The sequence below is a fragment of the Nasonia vitripennis genome (genome assembly GCF_009193385.2).
Source record: "Nasonia vitripennis strain AsymCx chromosome 1 unlocalized genomic scaffold, Nvit_psr_1.1 chr1_random0011, whole genome shotgun sequence".
Lineage (NCBI taxonomy): Eukaryota > Metazoa > Arthropoda > Insecta > Hymenoptera > Pteromalidae > Nasonia > Nasonia vitripennis.
In genome coordinates, this window is record NW_022279599.1 from 305,675 (window position 1) to 330,614 (window position 24,940).

At 38.9% G+C, this 24,940-nt stretch overlaps 3 protein-coding genes across 10 annotated transcripts in view; 2 read left to right on the top strand and 1 right to left on the bottom strand.

Annotated features, from left to right (window-relative positions):
* Window positions 1-17,592, bottom strand: part of LOC100679872 — a 106,413-nt gene extending 88,821 nt beyond the window's left edge. For all 7 annotated transcript variants that reach the window (XR_004226432.1, XR_004226431.1, XR_004226433.1 and 4 more), the window contains exon 1: window positions 17,488-17,592. Coding sequence is in view for 4 of the 7 variants with exons in the window: in XM_031921458.2 (XP_031777318.1) it covers window positions 17,488-17,533 (46 nt within the window). In the remaining 3 variants the exon portion in view is untranslated. The remainder of the gene's footprint in view (window positions 1-17,487) is intronic.
* Window positions 13,707-18,683, top strand: LOC103315368. 2 transcript variants are annotated; one of them, XM_031921459.1, is made up of 8 exons: window positions 13,707-13,995; window positions 14,107-14,221; window positions 15,097-15,265; window positions 15,336-15,543; window positions 15,630-15,818; window positions 15,871-17,763; window positions 17,851-18,022; window positions 18,533-18,683. In XM_031921459.1, exons 3-6 carry the CDS (start codon window positions 15,257-15,259, stop codon window positions 16,002-16,004), a joined length of 540 nt encoding a protein of 179 aa, XP_031777319.1. In that variant the 5' UTR covers window positions 13,707-13,995; window positions 14,107-14,221; window positions 15,097-15,256; the 3' UTR covers window positions 16,005-17,763; window positions 17,851-18,022; window positions 18,533-18,683. The 2 variants fall into 2 exon arrangements, with proteins under 2 accessions (XP_031777319.1, XP_016842493.1); XM_016987004.3 differs by having other exon boundaries at window positions 13,708-13,995; window positions 15,880-17,763.
* Window positions 18,684-19,789: 1,106 nt separating this feature from the next.
* Window positions 19,790-22,874, top strand: LOC103315369. Its single transcript, XM_008203827.2, has 7 exons — window positions 19,790-19,880; window positions 20,148-20,591; window positions 20,671-20,826; window positions 20,884-21,051; window positions 21,175-21,471; window positions 21,541-22,047; window positions 22,204-22,874. Exons 1-7 carry the CDS (start codon window positions 19,790-19,792, stop codon window positions 22,872-22,874), a joined length of 2,334 nt encoding a protein of 777 aa, XP_008202049.2.
* Window positions 22,875-24,940: the final 2,066 nt, after the last annotated feature.

Here is a 24,940-nt window from a genome sequence, read left to right on the forward strand (position 1 = left end):
ACGTTGAACAGTGTCGGGCTTAGCGGGCAGCCCTGGGTTATGATCTGACTCTACCCTGTTTTTAATCTCAATCTTTTCCATTCTTCCCTTACCTTCTTCGTTTACGATGGCATAATCTATAACAGAGCAGCCTTCTCCTCCTATATACGTGTACTCTCCCTCCTTGTCCCCTGCAATGTTCCCGTTCAATATACTTAGACCCAGTTCCCTGACCTTCTCTACCAATTTCTCACCTTCCTTATTCATCTTTCTATCCCTCGTTTTTCTTACCTCTGGTATCTCCTCCTCGTCTAACCCTCCGCCCTCTTCCCCTGTCCTTGCATTCATGTCCCCACACCATAACAATTTCTCTCCTCCAGCTTCCTCCACCATTTCTTCTAACTCCCTATAGTTTTTCCTCCTTTCTTACCTCATGTAAACCGTCTCCATCCACCATGATTCACCTTTCCGCTTAATATGCGCCCCTATGAACTCTCCAGAGTCCTTCTTTAACCACTCTACCTTATCTTACCTTTCCTTCTTTTTTATTGCCATTACCATGCCCCCTTCACTCTTCCCCTTCCCCCACCTTTTTTTGCCTCTCTGGTCCTAATATCATATCCTTTCAGCCTTTTTTCCCAATACACCCCTTCTTTATCTTCTTTCCATATTTCTTGGAGGCAAATTATATCGAAACCCCTTAGGTAGCTCCAGGTTTCGTCCTCCGCCCCCCTTATTCCTGCCACATTCCAGCTTATCATCTTTATCTTTGCCACCTTCTTTGCCCCTCCTCCCTGTGTTTGTGCCTTCCTCCCTCGGAAAAAGTTCCTGCTTCTTTTCCGACCATGTGTACTCTTCCCCGTCTAACCACAACTTTTACTGTTCTTCCTTCCTTCTTCTTTTCCCCCGCTATCTCTCTTATCTTTTTCTTATTCCTCCTTTCCTTCCAGGTTAAGTCGTGGTTGATAAAAATGTCCGACCCTCTTAACCCTGATTTGGCCCTCATTATGCTCTCTTTATATTCCCAGTTCCCACATTCCGCCCCCAACCTATTTACACTACCTTTTATCACCCATGTCTTCTTTAAAACCATCTCCAGCCCTAGTCTGCTCTGTAACCACCTTTCCGCTGCCTCTTTATCCCACTTCTTCCCCTGCCATCCTATAATAATTATGTTATTCCTCTTTCTGGCCCTCTCCCCTTCCTCTATTTTCTACTCTAGTTCCTTCAGTTGTCTGCGTCCTACCCCTAATTCGGCGTTACCTCCTTCTGCACCGGCTCCTGCCCTGTTGTCCCCTTCATTACCCTCCATCGCCCTCTCTTCCCAAGCCTCTAGTTTCCCTTCCACCTCCTTCTTATCCTCTTCTCTCTCCCTCTTTTCTTTCTTCAGCAGGTCTTTCATCTCCCTTCTCAATGCTTCTCTGCACTCCTCCTCCTTCTTCAAGACTTCTCTCCACTGTACTTGTTGCCTCCTCCTCTCTTCTTTCTTCTCCCTCAGTCTTCCCTCCGTCGTCTTTGCTTGCTCCTCTATCTTCTTGGCCACCGTATCCTCCATCTGTGACCATTTCGTCTCCCATTCTGTCCTCATTCTCATCCTCTCCTCCTTTTTCTCCCTCACCATCTCCGTCATATTATCCAGCCTTTTTAATACCTCATCCATATCTTCCTCTTCTTTCTTGCCTGTATCCTGCACTTGAAGCAGCGACCTCTGTGTCCGTGTGCTTCTCGCGAACGGATCCTCTTTTACCTGTTTTTCCACCTTTTCTTTCTTCACCTTTTCTCCCGTTTCCTCTAGGCTTTTTACCTTCCCCTTCTGTCCACTTCCATCCCTTTGCTTGAAACTCTCTTTTAAGTTCCTCCGCCTTAGCCCTCTTGTTCCTGCACCTCCTTTTCCTCTTCCCCTCCTTCCTCCTCTGGATCCTGCCGGAGTTACTTCCCTGATTCCCGCAGCTGCCGCTGTGGAATCCTCTAGTAATCCCGGTGTACCGAAGGTCTGTTCCTCTTCTGGCTCTTCAGTTTCCGTTCTAATAATTCCCCAGATCTCCCTATTGCTTAAGCTCATACTCAGCCAACTTCACTCCTATGTCTATCCTTGTCTCCCGCTTTCTAACCTTCCTATTTTAGCCTTCGATTTCACCCTGTTTTTCAGCCAGGCCTCTTGACTACCCTCTAAACCTTATTAACTAATCCAACCCCTGTTTTCCACTCCACCCCACACTTCACCCCAAACACACACCACTGTACACTGGACTATTCTCTTTCGCCCGCCAATTTTAACTCCAAGCGGAATAAATAAATATTTAGTTTTTAAGAACATGAAAATTGAAGTATGCAATTGAAAGGACGTGTCTGAGAGAGGGGAGCGCGGTAGCCTCACTCTATTAGTATATTACGATACGTGTGACCTAAGTAGCCGATTATTGCATGATAAAAAGCCGAGCACTTATCGGCTGTTTAGGTCACAAGGATTTTATACAATTTTATAGCGCAGTATGGCTTAAATCCACGGTGAAGTCACGCCTATCCGTGACCTAAGTAGTCCATTATTGCACCGTGAATATTATACTCGCTACGCTCGTGTACTAACCTCATGGTACAATAATGGACTGATCACCGATAGGTGTGACTTGGCAGATTTAAGCAGCTGTGCTATATATAAAATTGTATACGATACCCTGTGACCTAAGCGGCTCATCAGTGCACGGCGTTTTACAGTCGCTGCGCTCGGGCGTTAATACATATTGAGGATTAACTCATATTTAGACCGAACTATTTCGGCTTAGTAGTAGAGGCGGCAGAGTCAATGCTATTGTCTCTATGTGTGTGTGTGCTTATCACTTGCGATCGTTCGCTCGACGCGTAGCCCTTATAAGCCCTTCAGCGCGATTTCGATATTAGTGCGTACTGTAGACTCCCTATTGATCACACGTCTCTGTTGATCCGCAGAGTCGAAGCTGCCATCATTTGTATATCACCGTTGTGTCAGTTAGATTGTAAAAGGATAATATAATATTTGAAACTAAAGAGTCAATTGTGTAACAAGCTTTTCTTTTACCTACCAAAGCCCTGCTTCCTGCTTATTCGTTAATGATACATGCCATGCAATAATCGGCTAGAGAATTAGAGTGCGGCGTGGCGGCGAGAGCGAGAGAGAGATAGAGAGAGACGCTACACACACACGCACACGCATGCACGCACGCACACACACGCAAGGAAAGCGGTATAGAGTAGAGAGGAAAGCATCGCACAGTGATATTTGGAAAAAATTTAGTTCAAAAATCAGCTGACTGCTTAATTTTAGACCGATCTTAATAATTTCTTTTTTTTTAATACTTGTAGTGGACAATACTTTCACGTAACACTGCTACTTTTATTGATTATTCGAAAACTATCCAAGGATATATGAATTTACGAAGGTAATGATGATTCACGACATTCCGAAACTTTTGTAAACAATAAAACCAACAAATCTTTACAAAAATGAGTTTCTAATACAAGTTTGAGAAGTTATTGGAGAATTTCCAAAGTGCAAAACTGGATTCAACCGTAATTAAAGGAGGAAACCTCGAATAAGTTGAAATCATTGTTTTATCCGAATTAATTATATACGATCATAAACAAATTTTATATATTTATTTAAAAATATATTATACATATATAGACTGATAAAACGTCGAGTTGCTGGCCAAATTGGCATGTAGGTGTAATATATTTTTAAATGGATATATAAAATTTATTTATGATCATGTATGATTAAATCGGATCAAACATAATTATTTCAAGTTATTAGAGGTTTTCTCCTTTAAATAGGGTTAAATCAAGTTTGAATCATTTACCTTTGCAAATTCTTATCTCCTAGGATAGTTTTTTTCGAATAATCAGTAAAAGTAGCAGTGATATGTAAAAGTATTGTCCATTATGAGTATTAAAAAAAAAAATTAAAAAGAATGGTCTAAAATTGAGCAGTCAGCTGATTTTTGAAGTAAATTTTCTCAAATATATCACTGTGCGTCTCACCGGCGAGAGATTGATTGATTGATTGATTGTTTATATAATTCACCCTGGGGTAGGACCCCATCGGGTGCTTATGAAAAAAATACAGTGTAATAGTAAATTATAATAATTACAGAGAAAATCGTGGTAGAGTCTCGTAGCATAGTAGGATAAGGCGCAGAGTATAATAGAGTGCGTAGAATACAATATAGCGCTTATTGCAATCGCTTCGATAAATCTCGAGGACAGAAAGTACGCAAGACTTAATACTAGGCACGAAGTACGCAAGGGGCGAGCTTAATCAAATGAGAAATAACAAATAAGCCTAGGTGATTAAACTACTAGATAAGTAGATAACCACGTTATGCTATGTAGACGAACTGGGCTGGCTAGGAAAACTAGGTGATTGGCTAAACAAAGATCTAAATAATTAAATAGTTAAGCCCTCGTTGGTCACTCTGTCGGCTCAGTCCCGGCGGTCGCGTTCAAGGAGCGCTGCCCGCATGGAGCGTTTGAACGCGCCTATTTTGTCGGGCGAGAACTCAGCTTGGTGCAGCGAATTTAATAGAGAGGATGCCGTGATAGCGAAAGACTGCTTAAGTGCCTCGATCTCGGGGCAGAATAGAGCAGCGCTTGGGGTGGGTTACGCTCAGAACGTCGAACAGAGAGGTCGAGCGTGGTACACTTGAACCCGCTGGCGAGGTAGATAGGATTTTCAAAGGCCAGGACGTTGTAGGCGAGAGAACCGAGCAGGAACTCCTTCCTCCTCATGACCGAGAGCCAGCCGAGTTCGAGGCGGTAGGGTGTAACATGGGCGCGGAACGGGATATTGCCAAAAACGAATCTGGTGCACGCGTTCTGCGCACGTTACAGCTTCTGGTTCTGCGTAGCATCGACATCGTAGTATACCGCGCAGGCGTAGTCAAAACAGGGAAAAACCAGGCTTTCGACGAGATCCTTTCTGATGTCTTTGGCGAGGGCATGTTTGTAAAATGAGGGCATATAGCGCGCCGTAGATTTTACGCAGTACCTTCGTAGTATGGAGCTGCCAGTCGAGAGAGGGTGTGAGCCAGACACCCAGGTTACAGGCTTCGGAAACGTAGTAAAGCCTTACACCACCAATAGTGATTTTAGGCAGTGTAGGGAGATCAGAGGGGATGAGACTAGCCTGCCTGCTAGGTACTCGTTTTTAGCTGTGTCCAGGAGGTTCTATACCTCAGATTGGAGCGCTCGGAAGCGTTCAAAGTCGCTATGGATGCCCGAGGAGCGCGCCAGGCCGTGTGCCGCGTCACGTCGTTTCATGAGCGCCTTGATCGCGGGGGAGACCCAGGGTTTTCTCCAGGACGACAGCGTGATCCTACGAAGAGGGGCGACTGCATCGTAGGTAGAAATAAGCGCTGACGTAATGTGCCGCTGGAATACATCCGTATCCGCAGGACAAGGCCCGAGCGTCACTGGCAAAGTTGGAGATGCGGTCAGAAAACAATTTTGACCGTGCTGAAATGGATTAGCGAGAGGGGCAAGAATATCGCACAGAGCGGCTGAGATAACAGCAGGGTCCACTTTCTTCAGGTTGCGGCACATGATTACCTTCTCACAGGCCGGCGGCTTGGCTGCTCGTATGGTCAACTCAATGAAGTCGTGACCAGCGAGTCGGATTTACGTAGGGCTACAACCGAGTCCCTGCAATTGACTATGAAAAGGTCAAGCCACATATGAGAGGGCGGGCGATCATCCCGAAAGACATGGTGTGTAGGCTCAGAAGGCACCAGATAGAGCGAGAGAGATTCAAGAGAAGAGCGACGATTATTAGAATTAGCGTTTAGCGTACACATGTCTGCGTTGAAGTCGCCTGTTACAACGGCATTTAAGTAATGAGGCAGGAGCGGGGCTAGGCACTGGAAAAAGTGTGATGGGTGGGCAGAGTTGGGCCTGCGATAGACAACTGCGAATAAAAGCTTGAAATTGTTATATATTAATTCAGCTATTACAAATTCCGGAATGTTGCCACCTGAATGCGCAAGAATCTTGACCTTGAAAAAGTCTCGCGCATAAAAAGCCACTCCTCCACCGGCCTGGCCCTCTCTATCAACCCTAAAAAAGTTGAAACCGCTGAGCGTCAGCTGATCATCGGGATCAGCCACGAAAAGAAAAGTTTCTGTTACTCCGATTACATCGAAGTGAGATGTCGTACAATGCTCCTCGAATAACGCAAAGTGTGACGCAAGGCGATTAACATTAATGTGGCCTATATTAATCGAATCGATGGGTCCGGAGCTGTTGGGCCCGGAGGCTGGACGTCATTGTTGGGGACGATAGGGCTCGAGGGCAGCGAGCTCTTCCTCGGATATAATCGGGATGAGCGGAGACTCTTTGGTCTGCCGCATACAGACTACCAAGTTTTGTACAACAGGACGTGCGTAATTGAGCTGTTTAGCCACCCTCATAGCCTTCTTGCGCAGTACATACACCGGTTTTGGGTACAGCCGGTTAATATAAATTTTCCTTGCACCTCCAGATCCGAAAAGCGCTTGCGCAGAGGTCTTATCAATCCTGGCTCTGTTCGCGACGAGGTTGAAGCTTCGTTGGCCTGGGCCTTTTGAGGCCAGTCGCGATACCGGATGATGAAGTTGAGCAGCCATTCAAGTTCAATAGCCGCGAATACTTTGCGTGCCAATTCGCGCGGCTGAATGCTGGTGTCGGGCGGAAGTCCAGAAATAGTTATTTCGCAGGAATCTACAAGCGCAATGTTTCGTACAACGCTAGATACAGTTTTGCGCATGCCAGTCTCGAGGTTGTTAAGGCGCTGATTAACTTCGGCTTTATCGTTCCTATACTCGGTTAAGTAGGCTTTAAACCAGGCCGGGGCCTCATCTGCGGCTGAATCGGGCATGTTGTGACTGTCGTTTGAACTTTCGGAAGAAGAACTAAATTCGCGCCTAGTCTGCTTAGACGCGAGCAGCTCGGATGGCGATGGTGGCGAGAGAAGCCTTTTGCCTGCCTCGGAGGTCGCCGCAAAACTCAGCGGTGAAGGAGAATCGGTTAAGGCCACAGTGGTCGACAGGTGGTTTTGCACGGTCAGAGTGGGCTTGACTTGTGTGTCAGCAGCTAGGGTTATGAGGGCCTTACAGCACGTGTCGGACGGCTATCCAATAAGAAAAGTCACAAGGCACCGAGGATGAAAAGTAGAGCCGCAAGTCGCGCAAGACTTAGAAACAGTAGCGACATTTCTCGAACACTTTCTACACTTTACCATCAGTAGCGCTAGGAGGTTTGAAGCAAAAGTGCGAGTAATACGAAATAAAATTAAAATTAAAACTAAGTAAATGTGCGCCCGAAGAAAGAAAAATTAAAAATAGTCCAGAATAAAGCCTGAAAACAAAGGTTGCAAGTGGCAAGTGAACGTGGTCTGCTAGCGGTCAGACGTCGGTACTACAGTGCCCTTTTACACCCGTATACACAGTGATACGGGTAAGCGTACGGTCAGAGGTAGGAGGCGCTGATGAAAAATGAATTCTTCAGCGTCTCCGTCTTGAAGGACAGGATGTCCAGTGGAGTCACCTCACCCCTCACAGGCCTGAGCGGGACGTGGAAATCAAAATAGGCTAATAGATAAGTAGGTATTGAGGTGTTAAACATTTTTCTTAGAAAACAGGCCATGAAGTATTTCCTACGTCCGGCGGTGTTAAGCCATTGCAGCTCACTCCTGTAAGGGGAGATGTGCTCGTCCCTCCTCACACCGTAGATATAACGGATCCCCGTATTGACAAGCCTCTGCAGTTTTAATTCAAGTTCCTGAGTCAGGTCGCAGTCAGCAAGTGAGCAATAGTCAATGAGGGGAAACAGGAGTGCTTGTACTAAATGTTGGCGCAATCTAAGGCTAGTGCTTTTCCGAAAAAAATAGAGACGGTACATTAAAGAGTGAGCACGTTTACAAATTTGTGAAACGTGCTCTTTCCACGTAAGTTTGAAGTCAAGCACCAGCCCCAGGTTGCGCACCGATGATTCAAAGTTGATCTGGGCTCCCCCTATATTTATATAGGTGTTAGCAGTAGAAGGTAGAGCATTTATATAGTAGGCGGAACCCAGGACGATAGCCTTAATTTTAGTTACATTTAGTTTAAGTCTATTCAGCGCAGCTCAGCCCATTATCCTCTCGGCGTTAGCGCTCATCCTGACAGAACAGGAGTCAAGCTCCTCGAGGTAGCATTGGCTGTAGATCTGCAGGTCATCCGCATAGATTAGATGAGACACATCTGAATCTAGGCAAAAACCAATATCATTGATGTACAACGAGAACAACAAGGGGCCTAAAACTGACCCCTGTGGGACACCGGTGTTTAGTGGTAGAAAGGTAGAGATCTCATTGTTGTCACCAATGACGGCCTGTTCTCTTCCCGAGGGGTAAGATGCAAGCCAGCGGATAACGTGCTTGGAGAAGCCGAAGGAGGGTAGCTTTCCGAGTAGCCAGACGTGACACACCATATCAAACGCCTTGCTAAAATCAAATAGAAGTAGAAGAGTGACCTTCTTCCTGTCTATCCCAAGCCTGACATCATCAGTCAGCTTGATTAAGCCGGACTGCGTACTGTGGCCAGTACGAAAACCAGTTTGGAAGTTGTCAAGATAAAGTCTTGTTTCAAGGTATTCAGAGATTTGATTGTGCATCAGCCACTCCAGCGCCTTGGATAGGAAACAAAGTAGAGAGATCGGACGGTAGTCTGTTACAGCTGTTGGAGAGTTGATCTTGTTTAATGCTCTTACGAGCGATGACTTCCAGGCGGAAGGAAAGCGTGCCTCGCTCAAAGACAGGTTGAAAATTTGACAAAGTAAAGGAGCGAGTATTGGCAATGCTTTGGAAATTACAACCTGTGGGATGCCATCGCTTCCTCTGGTCTGGGTATTGAAGTGTGATACTGCATCCAACACGTCCGACTCTGTGATAGACCTGAAGATGAAATGTTCAGGGAGGTCTAGACTCTCAAGGGTTCGCAGATACTCCTCAACAGATGGAGCTTGAGGATCATTTGAGATGGAACTAAAGTGTTTGTTGAGAGCATCTGGAGAGAACCGAACAGGTGGAGAAGATTTAGAGGTAGTAATACCAAGATTTTCAAGCTCTCTCCATATCTCTGCAACGTCGGTCAGAGTAGACAAGCGTGAATAATAGTAATTCAGTCTGGCCTCCTCGACCTGTCTATGAGCGTCGTCCCTTGCGATTCTATAAAAGTATAGATCCCAAGGTAGTCGACTTCTGCGAAAGCGCCTGTAGAGTCTATTCCTTTCAGTTAAAAGGTCACGAAGAGCCGCGGTGAACCACGGGTGACGCTTACGTCCAGGTGTCACAGTCTTTAATGGGGCGAGATGATTTATGGCTTTCGTGATGTTGTCGTTAAGGATGGTAATGCATTCGTCAAGTGATGGCGTGGTGAAAGATGACCAGTCACATGCGCTAAGGAACTCCCTTAGCTTCTCAGCACAAATTCCCCTTGTGGCATCCCCTTCTCTTCTTTTCCTCCAGCCTGGCATTGACTCGCAGCTTGTGGATGTCTGGAGGAAGCAGCTCATTGATGTTGATGAGTCCCTGGTGGTCTGGGCAGAGAGCTCTCGCTTCCTCCAGTAGTGCATCATCCAATTCACTAGTGTGAAGCTTGCGTTTCCTGGCTTTGGCCACTATGATGGAGCGGGCCAGCGCACTGGAAGAGAGAGTGACAGCTAGAGGTGGGAGTCTGCTGTCACCTTGCGCATTGATGTTCTTTGCGTCAAGTCTCCCCATGATCCTGACGGCTGCCACGTCCCGCTTCAGGACCGTGGGATCCAGTGCAGCCAGGAGTTGCAGTGACGTCTCCTGGGTATAGGCCAGGCCGGTGATCACCACCACATTGCCCGCAGAGAGCTCCTGCCTCCTCTTGATCTCAGCCAGCTCGCTGCGGAGGTTGTTGATCTCCTCCGAGGCCGGAGCAATGCTATTGTTCTGCTGCTCTGCGGAGCTCCTTGACGACAGTTCTTGGTATTGTGCCTGCAGCTCAGAGATGGAGGACTCGACATTGCTTAGCCGAGTCTTGAGCGCAGGCAAGTTGTCAAGGGCTTTGAGGCTCGAGAGAGAGAGAGAGAGAGAGAGAGAGAGAGAGAGAGAGAGAGAGAGAGAGAGAGAGAGAGAGAGAGAGAGAGAGAAAACCGGAGGCGGAGCCTAAGCGATGGAACGAGCCGAGCTGCTGCGAAGCTTCCATTTCAAAATTAATTGTGCTCGTATAGACCGATAGAGTCATTTTAACAATTTTGTAATATACGAAACATATTAATCAAAAAAATCACACAAATAGAAGACACGATATTTGAGAATAAACTAAAAGAAACACATGATTTCATCAAAAACAATAAAATCATCATGTTCACTCTAGCCGAGAAGGGTAATGTTACGGTTGCAATGAATAGATCCGATTACATCGATAAGATGAAACTACAACTGTCTAACAAAAACACATACACCATAATAGCAAAAAAAAAAACACTATCAAATATACAAAACAAGGTTAAAAAATTTGTAAATAGTTGGAACGACAACAGCTTTTTCGGTAAAAAATAGAATAAAACTAAATTCACTCAAACGGACACATTGCTACCCAGATGCTGTGGACTACCAAAAATCCACAAGAAAGACATTTCTTTACGCCACATGATCTCAACAATAGGCTCAACTACATATTATTTATCAAAAAGCCTCCTTAGAATACGACGAAATAGCATCAATAAACCTACCTCATACGTAGAGAATTCCTATGATTTGATAGAAAAAATAAAAATATCGAAGTTCCACCGGACCATTGCTTGATTAGCCTTGACGTAACATCACTTTACACTAACATTGACAAAACACTAGTCAAAACTAGCGCGCCACGCGCGACCTGGCGGCCGCAGTGGCTTGCCGCCTTGCATTGTATTGCGATGCAAGACGCTTCGCGTTTTGCGTGTAAGGCACGACCGCTGACGCTCGCACTTTGCGCTCGCCTTACGCCCACCAACGCCCACGCTTCGCGCGATCTATCATAATCTTGGAGTTAGAAGGAAGCTCCATCAAGACTCCGGCAGTACTACTTCATCAGTGAATCAGTATTTTTATTAGGTGAGATCAGTGACTTAATTCAATTATTTGTCAGTATGAGTTTCTAATATGCTTTTTTTTATAAGTGTAAATAATACTACAACTGCAGACATCGTGGTTTACTGAATGGGGAAGAGTAAGGTCAAGGGCACCGGTCATAGGCTTGAGCATCGATAACACTGGATCTTGGTTGCTGTATAGCTTTCAGGTACAATAATACGTTCTAGATAATTTATATAATTTCATGTGATTGATATCATAAATATTTTTGCAGATGCAGTGCTTATAAGATGCAGGTTTTATATATTCATGCATTCAGGGCATGAAAACTTACTTTATTTAAAAAATTATTGACATCAAATTATTTATTTTTCTTTTTAATTTTGTTCTCTTGTTTTTTAGGTGAGAATAAAAAAATAAAAGAAAAAATGGAACATAATTACGAAAGTTTAAGCCAGATCTAATATTTTCAAGAGGATGCTGTTATTTTTGGAATAAAATACAGAAGATTTATATCAAGAAGTGGTGGCAAGATTTGATTTTGTAATAGTGTTTAATTTAGATAATTAAGTGTATAGCATAGTTTAGAGGGACGTGGCAGGCTTCTCAGAGCTTTTCTTCAATCTAAGTGATTTCCATTATTATATTATCAGATTATTACAAAATATATTACTGCGCTTGAGTTGTATTTTGCGTACCGCAGTCGTGCCTAAAAATCGCTTCTAGGGTTGTTGTTTATTAGGAAGTGTTTAAAAAAATGTTTGCCACAGTGGAAAAATGTATTTTAAAAATGTCTATAACTTTTACATTCAAAATTTCCATGTGAAATATAAATCCGCAAAGTTTTATGGCAAATAATTGGTTTTTAAGCTGTAAAAAATCGATTTTGGGCTGTAAACTCGAGTTATAAGCATTTTCATAATTTAATGTTGATAGAAAAAAGTTGTATTTTTCAAATATATACAACTTTTCTTTTATCTTTTTTGTAGAATGCTTAGAATTCGAGTTAGACCCAAAAACAGTTTTTAGCGATTTTTGGAGGTGACCGCATTTTGCGTATACAAGCAGGATAAAGCCCAAAATAAATTCTGCACCTAACTATTATGAGGGGAATTTGCACACAAATTTTTAGCACAATTAATTGAAATTTCTTGGAGATAATCGTGTGATACCAAAATTTGTATTAAAAAAACACGCAAAAATTGAACAAATTGTGCCCGCATTTCAAAAAAACGGATCAGGATAAAAAAGTTGTGCTAGAGGAGACTCCTCCCAAAATTTCAGCCAGATTGATAAAAAATTGCGTGAGATATCGCATCTCACACATTTTTCGCGTACGAAACTTTAGGGCACTTCCGTGTCGCGGTCGTGCCTAAAAAGTATTGAAAAAAGATATGTACAAATAGCTCAAAAGTCAGAAATACCTCTCAATAAAATCTTGTTAGCTTGCGAAAAGCTCATTAAAAACACTATCTATCAATTCAATGGCAAATTTTACAAACAATTGTTTGGCACACCAATTGGTTCCCTGATCTCGGGATTTTTCGCTGACATCGTCATGGATGATCTTGACACGGATTGCCTATCAAAATTATCTTTCAAACCTATTTTCTTCTACCACTACGTTGATGATATCATCACATGCGTACCGAAAGACAAAATTGTTTAAACACTTAAAATTTTGAACTCTTACAATAAGAAATTACAATTTACACACGAAACAGAACACATCAACAATTCCATAAGCTTTCTAGATGCGCTATTGATAAAAGACAACGATAAGCTAATTACTGACTGGTATACCAAACAGAACTTATCCGGCAGATTTTAAAATTATACTTCGCAACATCCATTGTCTCAAAAAATTGCCATGGTATACAACCTTAACACAACACTGTCACAATTCACACAGTCGATGACTAGTTCTTCTTTCGTATTGTAAAACATATTCTTGATTTGTATCTTTTTCCCACTTGACAGGCATTCAATAACTTTCTTTTTCAAATCAACAGTCTCCTTTCCCGTGTTTTTTACCGTTATTTTGGGAACTTTTTTTTGGAGGACCATCTGGATGGTAACACGTAAACTGGCCATCCCGCTTACTAATTTTGCATTTTAAACAATTTTATTTTATTTATACATTTATTTCAGATGAATCGTGGGATTTTTTCAGTAGGGTGATAGTTGGTTTAAATATCACGTGATCATCGCTTCATAAGTCCGCAAGAAACTTTTTACTGACATGTTTTTTATGTATCCTCTCTTAAAAAAGTCATGACCGGATGTTGTGAAGCCTAAAAATGAAAGCCGTGATTGGTCCGGCGAAAACTGACAACGTGATTGGTCCGCTATTAGAATTTAAAATTTTTTAAATCCGCTGATTCAGTTATTCGATGTAGTGGTCGATTTGAAAATTTGGACATGTTAATTGAAAAACAAATAGTTAAAGTATAATAAAGTATTAAATTGATAAAGTATAATTAATTTTTTTAGTGTGGTCAGTTTTCTATTGTCGTTATGAAACGTTTAGAAATGCCGCAGAACAACCGAGACAAAATTTTAATGTCCGGTAGAATTCCGCGTTCTGTGTCCCATTCCTGTTCCTTAAGCCGTCCGCCATTGCTGCACCGCCTGTAACAAACATAACCCATAACCATCGCAGCAACGAACGAAGACGGATGGATGTCTCCTGCAGTCTCTACTCTCCACACGCGTGTATAATAAACGTAGTCTGTATACAATAGAAAAGGGCAATCGGAATCTAAGTTAACGTTTTGTGCTTAGTAAGTGTCGTGAATCGGACAATAATAGTGCTAAAATCTATGCTTCTGTGACGTGTGTGTGTACGGCTTCTCCCTACTCTAAAGCAAGCCTCGTGGCCGTCCAGTCGCATCCGCTTTTATCGCTGTAATCAGCACTCCGTAAGTATATTAAACAATTTTTTATAAAATTTATAAAATGTTCAACATACTTCATTTGTCAACAGGTAATCATATTTTTTAATTATTCTTTGTTTTTTCTTCTATATGTAGCTTAAAGGTTACGTAACTTCTCGAGCACGAGTCAAACGGGGACAATGGCTGAAGCTGTCATCCCTTTTTCTACAGATGAAGCTTTCGATGATCTGACAGACAAAGACAGAACTGCGTAAGTACATTATTCTTTCATTGTAAACATTGGTACGCTCTCCCTATGCATGTTTTTTCATGGTGTATGTTATAGCCAAGTACATTTTCAGAGAGCGAAAGCTGCTTTTTATAGCTAATACACCTTATACTATTTGAATATTTTTTTAATTGTTTGCATACCATGCATTACATGCTGAGGGATAGTATATTCAATTTCAGTTTTATAACAATCATTCACTGTGGAAATACAGTATTTTGTGTTTTTTTTTCAAAAAGAAAATGGATTTTCTCTACAAATATTGATTGTATAAAGCTAAAACTTTGTACGTTCTCCCTATGCATGCTTTCAATGGTATATTGCATAATTTCGTCAATTTTGAGAGAGCGAAAGCTGCTTTTAGGCATGAATTCACATGCGCTGCGTCAACTTTTTATAGGGAACAACGCCTTCGACTAGCTGAATATTGTTTAAACTTTGTATACACCATGCAATACACGCTGAAGGATAAAGTACTTTAAATTTCAATTCCAAACAATAAGTCAGTGTGCAAATACAGCATTTTGTGTGTACTTTTCAAATGTAAAATTGATTTTCTCTGATTGATTGTTTGGAATTGAAATTTGATATACTCTACCTTTAGCATGTATTGCATGGTGTGTAAACAGTTTAAAAAATATTCAGATAGTCAAAGGCGTTATTCCCTATACAAAGTTGACAGGGCGCATGTGAATTCATGCCAAAAAGCAGCTTTTGCTATCTTAAAATTTACCAAATCATTGGATAACCCATAAAAAGCATGCATAGAGCATCTTTAGCTTTATACAATGAATGAATAGGGCTCACTCATTCAAATTGAAAAGTTCAAAGTTTTCTATTTTATTATTTTTTTTCAGTGAACTATCCGGTTATATTTGTTGGATTAAGGCCGCAACCAGTGTTGGCGAGCTGGGGAAATATCGTCTATTAAAATTTTCTCTGACAAATGACAGCAAGTAAGTACACTGTTGCATATGGGGACAACCGTTGATTGATGTGCATAACAACGATATCATCATGAACCGAGTACGTCTTATTTATTAATATAATAATATTTTAATTTGCATTATATTAATACAATTGATTTTATTTACAGAGGTTGCATATTGATGGTGCTCTTTGCAAGAGTTCAAGGATTTCATTCGCAATGGAAAATGAGGGATACGTTCCCTTCGATCTCGTGATTCAACCTACAACCATGCTAACTTTCTCTGGAATGTTTGAACAAGAAATACCAGTGCCAATAGAGGTTTTACCAACAGCAGTTACGTTTGAAAACATCAATCAGGCTGAAGGCCTGATATGTAAGTTTTTAATAGATACTTTATAATTATGTAATTTTGTATACATATCTAATGAGAATTTTTAATATATTTAATTGATTTTACAGCCATTGATGGATTTGTGAGGATGAAGTTTACTATGATCCCCAGTCGTTTTGAAAACGCCAGTTATGGCTGCGGATCAATAACTGATGGACGCTCTAAATTAACTGTCAACATTACAAACTTCATTGTAGTTGACAACATTCAGAAAGGTGTAGCCGTAAACGTAGTTGGAACAGTAGATGCCACTAATGGTAAAGATATTTTTTATTTTCACAATTCTATACTTTGTTTATTTTAAATTAGACTTTTCAGGTACACTGTGCATTACGTGCAACAACATGAACGCTATTACCCTCAGGGACAACACTCCAGCAATGTCGGATGCAGACTTAGCCCAAGGTGGAAAACCCCTAAAGCGGCTAGCTCCTGTAGGTTAAGCCTCATACCTCAATTTTTATAGTTCGTATTTTTTCGTGTGTGTTTACGTATTGAGATTATGGTATTACAATGAGATTTATTGTCCTTGGAAAAAATCATTCCAAAAAAACCATAATTTACATTTATTTTGTTTTGTTCAAGTTCGACGTTAAGCATGTGATTGTTTAATATTTGCTAGATTATCAAAGATAACGTTTTCGAGTATTAAATAAAAATACATAAGATGATTAACTATGGACCAATAAGTTCATTTATAACTTTTAAGCTTTGTAAGCTTACATTAATTTATTGATTGATCTTCTTTATATAGCAAAATATGTATTGTTAGCAATATATAGAACATGTGATGTAGCGGTTAAGTATTTTTAGTGGAGCTATAAAGATTAATCAATAAATTACTGTATGTAATTTTTATAAGAATTATCTATGATATTTTTTAATGAAAAATATATTTTTAAATATATTAACTATTTAAATCTGTAATACTGTAAAACACCTGTTTAGCCTGCGGCTACAATAAAAAAATTCTTGGTTTGAATGACAATGGACTCGATACAAACTTTATTATTTCATTGCAGCTCGTACAGAGGCCATGGTCATTTAAACAAAGGGTATTAAGGTATTATTACACAACAAAAATGTTAAATAATGACTAATGATGGACCAATAAGGCCATTTATAATGTAACATATATGTAAGCTTATATTAATTTATTGAGTAATCTTTCTTTATATAGCAAAGTATATATATAGATATATATAGAAACAGTACATGTGATATAGCGGTTAAATTGTATAAGATAGAGCTATAAAGATTAATCAATAAATTATTATATGAAATGATTTGAAAGGTTTATAAAACTCATCTTATTTAAAAAATGTCAATAAACTAACAATGTTGTTTTTATTTATTTCCGCCTGTATAATCAAGAGACGAACAATTGATATCGTCATCTGACACACAAACATTAAAAAAATTATCTAATTTTTACATGTATGCTTCTCTACATTTTTTCAAATAATAGCTAATTTGGATTGAGAAAAGGAACATGCCACGTTCTCATTCTTTTTCGATCTGTTATATTCTCTTTTTCTTTCCTTATACTTATACTAGAAATAGTTTAAATGGTTACGATCAACAAGATTTTTAGTAAGAAAGGTACTTTCATGTATTATTTAAGTATATTTATACACAGGAAACATACGATTTTTATCTCATGTTCAAGTGAGGCTACTATTTTATATAGTTTATTATTCAAATCTAAAATGAGCTTTGCCATCATATGAGGCCCTGTACATCATAAATATAATAATTATCATTACTGTTAACAATTATTCTATTCATCACAAAAAGCATAAGCGTATTTTAAATATAAACGCAGATTGTAGTGAGTTTCGGAACGTGACAGGTCCGTTATTACATGCAAACTGAAAACGATGGTCACGTGACTCACAGAATTGGCGCAGAAAAATCAATAACTACCTATATCACTGTCATGGCGGCAGCATTGCATGTACGGACTTTGCATAACGAATAACGTGTCTCATTAAATGCAAAAAAAGTGTTGAAAATTTGTCAGTGTACGATCCCTCCAATTAATTATAACAGTTTTGCTGTAGTTTAGTGGTCTGGACTCAGGCTAAACCAAGTTTTATTACAATACACGTCATATATCACCACGTGTATTGTATTTTAGCCACTGTGGATCTATCATCTTCCACGAGGCGCCAAACATTAGCTTCTCATTACAAAATTGAGGTATATAACATGTTATTTTTCAATTTTAGACGTAACTTTTTGATGAATTGGTTTTTAATGTATGCTGTTTTCTTTGTTATAATGTAGAATTGGCAACCAAATCGCTGAAAGAAGTATACGTAGTAAAAGTAACTGGAAACAAATTTTTGTTATTGTTCTTGGCTAAATCCTGCTCATCTATATCAAAGCTACGTGAATATAATTGTATACAGCACGAGTGTCTTACTACTTTACGTGTTCATCACAAGTGCTAAATTCTGTAAGTATAAATTGATAATTTTACTACACGAGTGCATTTATGCGCGCTCCGCGCGCGTCAAATTTAGAGGTTAGAATCTTTAAATTTCGTGTCTTTTCAGTCCACCAATCAAAACGCGTTTTAGTCGGCTTCACTTTTCTCTGTTCTCTTTTCTAAGTAGGGATTTGAATGAAAACCTTTTAAGGAGAATACCAATACGTCTCATAACCTCAATTAACATGTAAATTTATCTGTACAAGTTTTATATGTATATATATATATATATAAATAATATCAATGTTTATCCATCGGCATTCTCCTTAATTTGATCAAGGACATTACTTACAAATTATTATTTTATTTATTTATACGTATAAGTATTCAATTTATGCATTCTATATTCAACGTTAAATATATCTGAATACAGTTTATTACAGTAAAATAAACGTACTTAGCATTGCTCATAAGGAACTTATTAGTCATACGTTATTATTTTTAAACACTAAATCAAATTCATTTTCTTTGTTTCAGGTTTTTGGGGTGAAAATAAACGGCTGAATAGTAACAAAGTTCCTGCAACTATAAATCTTTCTAGAAGATACAATAGCCTTATTATTCCTGTTATTATTGAAACCAATATTTTTTGTATAAAAAATAACAAAAATAATATTTGAATATATAATTAATTATTGTTTTACTTTTTCCAGCCACCATACCTAACAATTTATAAAATAACTAACCTAACTGATACCTAAGTACAAACTACTGAACTTATACAAAAACTCTAACTACAATACCTACCCAATTTCAAAAACTATAAATAAACAACCTACCAAATTTCAAAAACTCTAACTAGATTTGAAGATAACAATTTTAAATTTTAGCTCCATTAGAAAGAAAGCAAATCAGGACCACTTTACACTTTTAAATAGTTGTGCATGCTACATAACGTGCTATTTTTATATTATTTATTAATCAATAAATTCATTTTATTTATAAATACATTTTTTTCGTTTTTCGCATTTATCATACAATAGTTCAGATAATATATATAGTTACTCGGTATATCTTGCTATTAACTATTATCTTATTGATTGAACCATATAACAATATGCCTCGCCAACGAATTGTTCGTACTGTCGAAGAAGAAATAATACATCGAAACAGCGTACGAGAAAAAAGAGCTGAATACCAAAGACGCAGACGACAGGCTGCGCGTGACGCTATTATTGATGAACGTAGAAATGATGTAGCACCTGATGTTGATCAAAACAATTGTCAACATATCATTCAGGATTATTTAGGCCCAATGAATACTCTATGTATACATTGTAAAGCTAAACATTTTGTCTCGGAAACAGTTTCGAACAAAGGATTATCGTTTCACGATTGTTGTAGTCATGGAGGAGTTGTATTAGAACCTTCACCTATATTTCCTAAAGATTTGCTTGATTTGTTTAACGCATCTCATGCTAAATCCAATGATTTTTTTCAACATATTCGCGTCTACAATAACTCATTGGCATTTGCTTCCTTCAATTCTAATTTAATCAATTTCAATTCAACCCGCAGAGGTCCGTATTGTTTCAAAATTCAAGGACAAATATATTATCAGATTAATACGGCCCTATATCCGCAAGACAATGACTGTCCTTCTTATGGACAACTTTTCATTATTGATCCACTAGAAGCTATACATTTTAGAATGCAGCAAAATTCTGATCTTCAATATTAGAAATATTAGATAAAATTATAAGAGAAAATAATATATTTGCCAAATCTTATGAAATGACGAAAGAAGAAATAAATAATCAACAAACTTTATTAGATCCTAATGAAACAGTTCCAGAGTTGCAATTATTATTTACATTAAAGCCAGGTACTGATAGACGAAGATACAATTTTCAGCGAACTAATGAAGTTGCTGCTATTTTTTCTACAACGGCTGATGGCGAAATTCCAGAGTCTTATGTAACTATTCGAAACAAGAATACTAAAACTTTACAGTATGTCAGTACAATGGATCCTAATGTGGAACCATGGATTTATCCACTATTTTATCCTTACGGAACTTAAGGATGGCATCAAAATTTACAACGTATTAGTACAAATAATAATGGTAATATTCGACGTGTAACACGTTTAGCTTACACAAGATACAAAATACCTATTAGACCCGACGAATTTAATCCTTTTATTATGGGACGTAGATTGTTTCAACAATATGTAGTAGATTCTTATGTTAAAATAGAAAAAGATAGAATTATGTATTGCAAAAATCATCAAAAAGAAATTAAGGCAGATACATATCAAGGATTGCATGATTATATGCAACGATCTGCTAATGATATGAATGGACAAGTTGGAAAAACAATTATTCTTCCATCAACATTCATCGTTTCACCCCGCCACATGCAACAGTGTTATCAAGATGCAAAGGCCATAATTAATCGCAAGGGTAAACCTGATATTTTTCTTACGATGACGTGTAACCCCAAGTGGTCAGAGATAACAGAAAATCTTTTACCTCATCAACAAGTTTCTGATAGACCCGATATTGTAGCCAGAGTATTTCATTTAAAAAAAGAATGTTTGCTTGACTTTATTGAAAAAAAAATTTTTTGGACAAGTTGCAGCTTATGTATATGTCATTGAATTTCAAAAAAGAGGTTTACCACACATGCACTTATTAATTACTTTAACACATGGTTTTAAAATTACCACGCCTGAAATTGTTGATAAATTTATTTCTGCCGAAAACCCTGATGCTCAAAAACCAACATTGCAAGAAATAGTTTTGAAAAACATGATACATGGTCCTTGTGGTAATTGGTGTAAGGTGGAAGGAAAATGTTCTAAAAAATTTCCTAAACGTTTTGTAGACGAGACAAACATGGATGAAAACGGTTATCCTAATTATTGTAGAAGAAATACTGGAATTACATACGAACTAAATAATGGCAATGTAGTTAACAATACATGGGTCGTACCATATTGCCCAACTTTATTAGAGATGTTCAACTGTCATATCAACGTAGAAGTAGTGACAAGTATCCGATCAGTTAAATATTTATATAAATATATTTATAAAGGTCATGATGCTGCTAATATTGTAATTGGTGAATCTAATGAAGAAACACTAATTAATCACGATGAGATTCAAAATTTTCTAGAAGCTCGATATGTCGGACCTGTTGAAGCAATCTACCGCATACTTAGTAAAATATTACAAGACAAAAGTCATGCTATAATAAGATTGGCAGTACATTTACCCTATCAACAAAGCATTATTATTGTTGGCAAAGCAAACATTATTAGAGAAAATCTTAATTGTTCAAGTAGCACGTTACTAGATTCTTTCAAGCTGAACTTAGAAAATCCTGAAGCAAGACAATATTTCTATGCAGATATTCCTAGCTACTTTGTGCATAAGAAGACAGTTCGTAAACAACAGTTCAATTGTATTGGACGTATGTATTCGATTAGTCCAACTCAATTAGAACTAGTTCATTTACGTCTATTGCTATTGTATGTAAAAGGTTCTACAAGTTTTGATGATTTAAAAACTGTTGATGGTGTCATACAACCTACATTTACTGCAGCATGTTTAGCTTTAGGCTTTATAGAAGACGACGAAGAATGGATGAGAGCAATGGAAGAAGCAACAGTATGGATGATGCCTACACAACTTCGAAGATTGTTTGTTCGCATTTTGATCCACTGTCAACCTGTTCACCCTGAAGAATTATGGGAAAAATTCAAAGATGCAATGTCTGAAGATTTTTCACGAACAAATGAAATAACTATAAGTTATCAAAAAGCTTATGCTCATGTTAATACCTTATTAAATATGGAAGGTAGAGCTTTAACTGATTTCCCTACAATGGAACAAAGAGTAGAACAACATAAATTAGACGATAATACTAATAACGCAGCTTTACCTCAAATGGCAGAACTTGGTCAACAGCAATATGGACAATTAAACACTGAACAGAAGGAAATCGTAGATACAGTTCTTCATGCAGTTGACATTAATAACCATGAAAGTAATAATTGTGTGTGTCTCTCTCTCTCTCTCTCTCTCTCTCTCTCTATATATATATATATATATATATATATATATATAGATGGCCCAGAAGGATCTGGAAAAACTTTTATTTATACAACTTTATATAATATATTAACATCCAAAAACATTAAAGTATACACAATGGCATTTACTGGAATTGCTGCAACATTACTCCCGCATGGAAAGACAGTACACCAAACGTTTGGTTTGCCAGTTCCAATGTATCACGATTCATCATCAAGTATCAAGGCGCAAACCAAAGAAGGTCAAATTCTAAAAGAAGCTGATGTTTTTATCTGGGATGAAGCTCCAATGGCTCCAAGATATGCTTTAGAAATCGCAAACCGAACATTGCAATATATCATGAACAATAATTTGCCATTTGGAGGAAAAATCATTATTCTAGGAGGAGATTTCCGACAACTTCTTCCTATAAAGATTAATGGAACACGAGGCGAAACTTTGAATCTTTGCATTAAATACAGCGAATTATGGAAATATTTTAAAAACTTCACACTTACCACAAATATGAGAGTAATGCCTAATGAAGTTGATTTTGCAAAATTTTTATTAGAAGTTGGTAACGGAACATTAAATGATTCACATGACAAAATCAATGTTCCTGAACACTGCATTCTTACTGCAAATAATAACATGGCTTACCATTTATTCGGTAAATTAATTGAAGAAAAACGATTTGAAAACATGAGTAAATGTGCTATACTGTCAGCTCGAAACATAGATGTTGATGAAATCAATAAGCAAGCCACAAACTTATTAGATATAGAAAGCGAGCGTCTTTAAGTTAGTGTTAATGATCACGAAGTTGAACAGCATGTCCATTGGCACTTCATTGCAACCAATGATTTTTAGCGAAGTAATCAACGAGTAACAGTCTTTGATCAAGAATTTTAACGATAATTGCGCGTTGTTGACTAGTGTCAAAGTTTTTAACTTATTTATGTCTAAGAATCTATCGCAACCGCCTTGGGTGCTTCCTAAAGTTAGGTTGAGAATCGTGCATGATTCAGACAGCGTTCTAATCGTTTGTTCTGAAGCTGCGGCCGCTGATAGGTCGACTTGGCGTAGCCAAAGGCGTCTGTCTGGATCAAGCCGATGATTTGCGCAAATGTTCAACAATTTGTTAACAAAAGGAGTTTCTATAGTGATTTTATGTGCGTTGAACAAAATGCTTCTAAAGCTAAATTTTCTGGCATCATCCAACATGAGATTTAATCCGTCCTTGCTGTTGTACCTGTCCGCTGTGGAATCAAAGGTAAAATCAACAGCGAAAAATTTTGGATTCTCGAAAGAAGCTATGTAGAAGTTGTAAATATCGTTTGCCGAGATGAATTCTAACAAGTGATTTGCTGCTTGAGGGCAGTCCAACAGACTTGAAAGAGCCTGCGGCAATACTGATATTTTTTTAGAAGACGATTGCGTGGGTAGCAATGCGTTTGACTGGAAAATTGATTAGGTCTGATCCTAATGTATGAAACTTTCCCTTTGGGGTTTATGAAAATGAACTCTTTTTTGCATGATTTTACTTGCAGGATGATGCCAGAGACTTTATTTATAGTCTCTCGAACTGATGTTAGAGACTTGTGGATCTCGAAGGACTAGTTGGAAATAAACAAAAACACTCTCAACCGTTAACTTGAATTAATATCCCGTAAGAAAAGGCTTTGATATTTATTGAAAGATAGAGTGTATTTACAAGTGTTTAAACTATGGAAAAGAAATGAAGGCTACAGTATTAAAGTACTGACGCGTTAACAAACGATATTATTTAACGGTCGACACTGTGAGGCGAGTCCTCACAGCGCTTCGGCAATACGAAAACTGAATAACACAAATCAGCGAAAGCGGCAGAAGACCGCTTGCGAAACAGGCGGAGAGAGACAGAGTAGGAGCGAGCGAGCGCGCGTTGCCATGGCAACCTCATTGGTGCCGTGCGGGCTAGCGAAAACCGTCGAATTTGAAATTAAGATGACAAGCTTCTCGAACCTTCTCGCTCTCTCTTCGCATATTAAACTAATTTTCGAACATACCGCCCCTCTTGCTGCCTCGCAGCAATAAAGAGACCGACAATAACAATAAATTAAATTTAAAGATAGGAAAGCCTACTTCGAAAGAAGCTAATCCCTACCATGACTCTACCGATCGAACTGTTCTCACTAAATTTCTTTGGAATCAATTCTTTAACGAACAGTCGATCAACAACAAGTTTACAATGCTTTAAGTTTAACAACATTACAATAAAATATGATACAAGGTTAAATTCGCCTATATACTTGAATAATCTAATGCAAAATTTCTAGCAAAGCTAATACTAAAGAATAAAATAAAAACTTGACTCTAATGAATCTACATTTAAACATTCGACTAGGATACTATCTATTCACGAGCTAAGTGAGTTTACAAGTAAGTGTAGGTGTTGTGTGTAAAATCTCTTCGATTGATGACTCTGGGAAACTCTTCAGTCTTGACTAGACTCAGGTTGAAGGCTGGAGACTGCCCTCTGCGCACTCTCGTCTGAGGGCAGAAAGATGACCTTCACAACTGGTCGCTGGAACTCGGAATTGGCAGTACGGATGGTAACAACTCGAACTAGACCATCTTCCCTGGATGTACCGCTGTAATTCGACCCAGTGGCCACTTGGAAAGAGGGCAGAGCTCGTCCTTCAGAAGCACCAAGTCGCCCACTGTCGTCCAGGAGTCAGCCACTTGTTTCTCTGCTGTAAATGATGCAATACCTCCAGTCGCCATCGCTCCCAGAAATGGTTTCTCATAACCGAGAGTAGCTTCCACCTGCAAGTGCGAGATTTTAGATTCACGTCTTCAAAGGGCTCTGGTAATACATTGAGAGG